Source organism: Micromesistius poutassou (genome assembly GCF_964030765.1).
Source record: "Micromesistius poutassou genome assembly, chromosome: 6".
Lineage (NCBI taxonomy): Eukaryota > Metazoa > Chordata > Actinopteri > Gadiformes > Gadidae > Micromesistius > Micromesistius poutassou.
This window is the reverse complement of record NC_140276.1, coordinates 15,441,184-15,448,782: the sequence shown is the minus strand read 5'-3', so window position 1 is coordinate 15,448,782 and position 7,599 is coordinate 15,441,184. Positions and strand designations below refer to the sequence as shown.

The window sequence follows — 7,599 nt, the reverse complement described above, 5'->3', positions numbered from 1 at the left end:
GTGTGCATGTGTCAGACCTACCTTCCTCGGCGGTGGCTGCATCGCTCTGGAGGCACATGCACGCGCTCCTCCGCGCGGGTAGCCTACGTCCTGCTGTGTCCACATGCACGCGCTCCCCCGTGCGCCTGAGGTGCGTCTTGCTCGTCTCCACGTCACGCGCTCCTCGGCGCGGGCGCGTCCTCCTGTCTCCCACATCACGCCCAAGGTGGAGCGGCTGGTTCATATTGACAGTCGGTCCCGCAGGTCGTCGGTCCTGCCTCCCCCTCCCCCCCGGTGAGCGCCTCGGTCTCGCAGGTTGTCGGTTTCATGTTGGTGTTGGATGCCATATCTGTTATGAAGGTAACCCTCACAGTATTTTATGGTTGGTTCAACAAAATCTCACTGATTCGTTTTCGGTTTTACGAAGAGTTGTATTTTCTGAAGTAGAAAAGTAAAATGTGCCACTTATTTCAACTGATTGGCAGGGCTATCATTGATTGTATTCTGAAACTTAAAAACGTTGCTGTTGACGTTTGTTTTTTAAAATTTGTTCTTGATCATCAGTGAGGAACTAATTAGCCTCGCGATACCAGACGGTCGGAGATCTCGCCGCTTCCCGAATGTCAGTAAACTAAAAATCCTATGCTTCTCGCCCTGCTTCGACCTTAAATGTGTTATTTGTACTTTTTGAGCCTACCAGCCTGTTGTATTTAGGATTTTAGGATTGAGGAATGAACTGTTTGCACCGGTGTTACACCGTAACCTTCTTTCCTAACCACCTAACCTCTGAGCTCTGGTGAAATGTGAGGGATCGTTCCTCAGGACTAGATGGGAAGTGATGGGACTCAAAAATCCAATGGGTGGACTTTGGCCCAATCCCATTACTGTCCTACCCCAAAATCTCAACCCTACCCCTACCCCTCAACCCTACCCCTACGAAATGGGATGACAACCCTTCAAGACTACTTCATTAGTAGCCGTTGACAGGGTTTTGATCTTTATTTATTTATTTTTTGAATCTTTTGATACAATATCTGTCTCTGGAATTGTACTATATAGTTTGAATGTCTTAGGAATGCAACCTTACCCACATGGAAAAACACAGTATGATTAGGTAAGAATATTATTTATGCTCACATTACACATGTTCTAATAGATAGATAGATAGATAGATAGTTAGATAGATAGTTATGATATGTTAAGATAGATAGATAGCTATCTCTACCAAAATAAATGAAATAAGACACTTGTTTGTAAAAAACAACAACATCACATTGATCCATCATTCTTGAGGCTAATAAGCATTTTATAACTAGCTCCGGAGCTGGAGCTCCACGGCCAGCGTTTGGTGATTGTGCTTGTTATAAAGAAAGTGTCTATACAACATTGAACCGGCATAATGATAATGCGATGGTCATCATCATTTATTTAATGATTATTAACATAATAAACACTTGTGGTTTTCGATCCTGTCGCATCTTTTCGCCCGCCATCTTGCCTGGGATTTTTCTTGATTTTCCATTTTCTCACAAGGTATTGTGGGAGCAAGCCACAACTGCTAGTGTGCCCATCGAAAATCTAAACTTTGAGGGGATGTTAGCCCTACCCCTTACCCCTCCCATCATTAAAGGGCAGTATTGGGACAAGCCTACGCTGTGTGTGAACGTGCAACAGCGAGGTGTAGGGTTGAGATTTTCGGTTAAGGGCGGTATTGAAGAGTTCAATCCATCGGTGCGCTCATTCAGAAAGACGCCGGGGCCTTAGATCTGGTGTGACTTGCATGTTTGTTTTGATGCAGTCCTCAAATAATGCTGAGGTTTGGTTCTTGTTTTATTTTCGGGGGAGAAGTGACAAAGTGTAGATTTTCTTGGTATGTCAAATTTTAAATATATATTCTAATATGACTCGCCAGCATTGAAACATAAAGCATAAAGTACCGCCCAATACTAATAATTGATATCTTGAATTGAATTCCATAAAGGGTTGATGAATGTTGTTTCTTTCAGTTTTGTTGATTAATAGTGAAGCATATCCTATATTTGCTCACTAACTAACTAACTAATAATAACAAGGCATTTAGCAACCAAAACCAATAAATAATGTCTTCAGTAGTCTTTATTAAAGAATATGCTCAACCAGGACACTGCACAGAGCAGGTTCAACCTCAACAACACAGTCATTAATAAATACATATTACTATAACAATATATATATTCACTTTTAAAACATACTTTATGATAAATAACAATATTTCAATATCAATATTTCATATTTCAGCGTTCAAATAATCATTAAGTAATTAAATAATACTTTTTTTTTTATTCCATAAATATAAATCTTTGTTAAAAAAATATAAATAAATCTTTCATCAGTAGGCTATTTCATAAATATATTCAGTATTTAAAAATATAAATATAAATCTTTCATGAGTAGGTTATTCCATAAATATAATCGGTATTTAAAACATGAATATTAATCTTCCATCAGTAGGCTATTCCATGAATATAATCAGTATTTGAAAATAAAGATTATAAGTGGTTGGATTTGTCGTGGGCAGTGTGTCAGTTCAAACAGTGAGTTACTGATCAGCAGGCTTCATGGCTCAAGCCTCGTCTCCTCCTCCTCCTCCCGTTGGCCCAGGCCTGGTTGTGCAGCTGGATGGACAGGGAATTCAGCAGATGCAGGAAGTGGGCTGGATTCGGATTGCGCGTACACTTCAGGTTCTTTATAGCACCGAGGTCAAGCTGTTTGAGACAGAGAATACTCAATACTAGTGAACACACACGCATGCACACGCCCACGCCCACACCCACACCCACACACACACACATTTACACATTCACATATTTGCGCACAGCCATGTTGAGAAATATGAATCTTACCAGGCAGTCTTCATTATCAAATCTTATTTTCAGTTTGTCAACGCTCTCAGAAGCGGGGTTAGACAGTTGATCCAGTTTCGACAGTTGATCCAGGCCACTCTTAAAATACAGAGCTGTGCAGTTTTCCTGTTGATATCCAAAACAGAGCCATACATAAACAAGTGGCCAAACGGTTTACTGAAACATCCACTACAGCTTTGTCTCTGGTGAAAAATAGATCATTGATCTTGTGAAGTGAAAAATGACGGTAAAGATGAAAAACCTTGACTTGTATGCTGTGACTTTAGTTCTAATCTATAACATAATTTTTCAAACGCATTCACATCCAGTAGACATTTTCCTATTATATCACACAAATCAACCAACTTATTGATTTGTCCTGTCAGTTTAGCTTACCTGTTCTGCGATATTAAGGTGGGAGGGGAGAGGCTGGAAACAAGAAGAAACAGATGTTACATGCATGGTACTTGCCTGACTTTTGGTTTTAGTTAATAGCCATTTGTGTGAATTAAGTTAGCTTCTCCTAGCTCACGTCTAACATAACCAGACATATAATAAAATAAAATGAACAGACATATTGAGCTCTACTGTTTGTACAAATTTGTCAATACCTTGATGAAGTGTGGGAAACAAAAATGAAAGTAAATATGTCCTAAAAAGGACTAGGAACTTACAAGTCGTATGTGTGCCCATCGTCTGTGTAAAGACTCTAACTAGGCAGTCAAGCAGGCGACGTGTTAGATTGGAGATCATTTCAAGAGGAAGTGGTCGATTGTAACAGTGATGCACTTCAGTCTAACACAAATTTGCACCAATACATGCCTTTATGACAAAGCATTTCTACAACTCCAAAATGTTCCTGAGGATCTGATAATAATCTAATAAAATATGGTTATTAGGCAGAAACGAGCTGACAGTCTCTTATTCGCCTCCCCTCTCCCTGCTCTGTCTCCTTGCAGGAACTTTTGACACACCAGTCACTAGACACTCACAATATCTAGGTGAGCTACTGACCTTGAACAACACAACAAGTTGCATTGAATAGATTTCATTGAGCCACCTTCTTCAACATTGCTTCTCACGAGCGGTGAACATTGAAAAATGTAAAGGATTCCCAGACTCACATTCACCTTCAGCGTCTTATTCAGCTCCTGGACGTCTGTACAGAGTTCCTTCAATGCCGACCTGGTGCAGTTTGTGGCAGTGGAGGAGTCAACATTGTAAATGGCCAACAGCATCAGGACCAGCTTCCAGCGAGGAGAAACCACAAAGGACAACATGGAAACCACAAAGGACAACATGGCTATCTGCAAGTACTTGAGTGGAGCTTAAAACGCAAGTAGACTACTAATAATGCAGAGTAATGGAGTATTTTGGTTGTAGACGGCAGGCCCTAAATGTGGACGTCTCAGTTCACCAAATGATGCCCTGAAGACAGTTCTGAAGGGTTTGACGGTGAATCTGGTCCATTTCTGAGGCTCTTTTTAACAATAAAATTGGGGAATCCCTCACATATTGTAGATCATTGAACCATTTGTTGTGGCTGATGTGCTTCCCACACAGGGCAGGCCCAATCACAGGCAGGGAACCTCAACTCTGAGATCCAGCTGATACAGACTGCGGTTTGCCATGACATGGGCAAGGGCTGGGATTCATGCAACGACTTCGATTTATTCCAACCTTTTTTTGGACACGGTGACGATATAATGTATTTAACAATTTTTAATACATCTTTCTCATCGTAAATACTTAACTTATATCATCACAACAGCAAGTGGCTTTTAATAAATTGGGAAAATAATTCCATGAAATGTTATGTTATACGTTGTCACAATCATGGTGGTGGTGAGAGTAAACCTTTTGAGATTCTGCGACCTAGGTGGATGATAATATAAAAAAATGTAACAAATTTATAATAATAAAAAAATGTAACAAATTTATAATAATAAAAAATATTATATATATATATATATATATATATATATATATATATTACATAGTTGTTTAGACTTTTTTATTTTATTTAATATAATTCGATTTCTCGCAATATTCAATGTCAAAAGCTGCAAATGTAACTTATCTTGATTGGAGTTGCACGCATAAAAGTATCAAGTGAGTCAGCGATTGAGGTAAATACTTTGGTGAATCTGCCACTTCAAACAGGTCTACCATTCTTTCCCCATTCGTCTGTTTCCGGTACTGCGTCACTGAAGGTGAACCCTTGGTATGAGAGATGCGGTTTCCGTTCATCACTTTCTATGAATCCAGTTTTCTTCAAACACCTGATGCAAAGGATCCCGACCACCAAGTGTTGTGTGGAAGATCAGGGACTATCGGAAACAGATTCCCATTGTGAATCATTTAAATCACTAACAGATGACGGATGGCTAGGCCGTTTCTTACAAATTACATTCAGATGATGGCTATTAAATCTGAACAACAGCCCCTTTAATCTAATTCAGTGTTTAAAATAAAAAAAAAAGTTTTGTGTGCACTTGGTTTTGAACGATAAAGTACAGAGTAAAGTTCTGCCCTTTAGATCGCCCTGCTCAACAGTGAACAGATAAGAGACAGGAAGGAGCACACAGGAACCACACATCGCGGTGCAACTTAGTGCTGTAATGGATGCACGACTCACATGCTGGGTGAAGACACACGGGCAGCCTTTAGTGACGCATTAGAGCTCTACTCTAGTACCCTGGGAAAAGGCCAGAGCAGGCCTGTTGGAGGGAGTTACCATAATCCTTATCTGTAACTTTGTATTTCATCATTAGGGGAATATGTTGACCTTCTGAATGCCCATTCCTTTCACCAATACAATATCAAAGGTATGTAGATGGCTGCTAATTGGACCCAAGTGCAGATGAAAGTATTGAAAGCAGAAGTGAAAGAAAGCTCTTTACTGGTAGTAGATACAAAAAAAACCTCTCAAAATGCCAAAAGGTTAATATAAAAAACAATAAAAACGCAATCCGCAGCCATGATTATGTCACGTGTGTGAACGCGAGCAAAGAACAGGACAGAGGCTGTGTCTCCGTGCCGTGCGATGCCATGTGCACCTGATGAAATACAGCTTAAACCCTCAACCTTCTTAAAGTGAAGCATGATGTAAACAGAAATGGGAGAACACAATGCGATGCATTCTTACAACGGAGCAAGAGGGAACATGCTCTCCTGATACAGGCCATTTAGACTTCAATGTCATCATGGATAGCACAGGGATTATCAGATGTTCTTTCTCTGACCTCTGTCTCTCTGTAATTAACTAGGTATGGATTAACAATAAACATGAAAAGGACGTCTTTTCTGGGACATTTTTGAATTGGTAATAGTTAATAATAAACACAATATAACAATATAAACAACATTAAAGTGATCTTCACAGGCCTTTGTGAAGGGTTGAACACGGTGTAACTCATGATGCTAATGATGGACGGACACTGGCAGACAGACTCATAATGACCTTAATGATCTTCACCTGTTGTGGCCCCTACGTTTACACCTGTGATAAAGGCCTGTCATCATCACTATTTGGGCTTCATCCTCATCTTCGGCTGATTTTGTGTAAATTATAACATTAATACTTTGCATGAATAAACTCTTCAGAAGGTGATAGCTAAATGAAGAGGTGGCACCATCACCTCACTTAGCAGGGAATGTCAGAGTAAGCTGTAATTAGCAGTAGACTTATAAGAGTTAGCATGCTGAGTTAGCTAACGACACAACTCCATCCACTACTTAGGCTGACCATATCTCTTTCAGTGGGGCTAAACAAATGTTTCATTATATTGAATTAGAAATTATAGAGGAGACCAAAACTTGACCCCATTAATCAATCATTGGGATACAATTGCATTTCCAGTGTGTAAAAAGCGTTGTCTTTGAATGAAATCGTGGAAATGGGTTACTATAGTTTGACAGCCTATGTCATGGCAAATCGTGCAGCCCACTATCAGCGGATCTCCCTGATTTGAGGTGGCGCGGCTGGAGACGAGTGGAAGCACATAGACTATGACAGAGATGACGTGTGTGTGTGTGTGTGTAGTAGAAGGAGTTCTTCAACGGCGAGACTAGGCTACAGCGTCCATAGAGCTAGACCCTAACAGTGTATCAACACAATAAAGAAACAGACCAATTACAACTTAATATTGTCAGGAGATGGCTACAAGGTTTGGTAGGACCCAAACGCACGGCAAGGTGGATTCACAACAAAAGGCTTTACTTACATGACATATGAACAAGAACAAGGCAAAAAGCACCGTGACAAAATACACCCCACAGAACCTAGACCGGTACTGGTCTGGATTGTGGAAGGTACCAGTAGTTACCTCATAGTCACCATGGTCGCTGTATTTTGAGGGACACAGACTATTTACAGTTCTTACACACAGTCCTCTTATTGCATCCTTAATGATAAACTTCATAACTTAGCCCTATAAGAATCTATTGATCATTATCTAATGATCATTCATCTCGATAGCAGTCTGCACTTCAAGTCAATGTTTACTTACACTGGGGTACATGAATATCGGTTGCTTTTCATAACACAACGGGGTTGGCTGTAAAGCAACCGGTACGTTTTGGATCCCAACTCCCTCCAAGAGAGTGACAGCCTCATTTTAGTTATTGAACAGGAAAACAACCTCAAAAACGAACATCTCCAGAACACGTATGCACACCGATAAATCATAATCCCCGTCATCTGCATACTGCCATTCGCTACGCAAATTTACACTTG

General features: G+C 40.3%; 1 protein-coding gene across 1 annotated transcript in view; it reads right to left on the bottom strand.

Annotated features, from left to right (window-relative positions):
• Positions 1-42, bottom strand: part of LOC311345251 (F-BAR and double SH3 domains protein 1-like) — a gene marked incomplete at both ends in the record, with an annotated part of 15,164 nt that extends 15,122 nt beyond the window's left edge. The window contains one exon of the mRNA XM_084469617.1: positions 22-42. Within this exon, the coding sequence (XP_084325743.1) occupies positions 22-42 (21 nt within the window). The remainder of the gene's footprint in view (positions 1-21) is intronic.
• Positions 43-7,599: the final 7,557 nt, after the last annotated feature.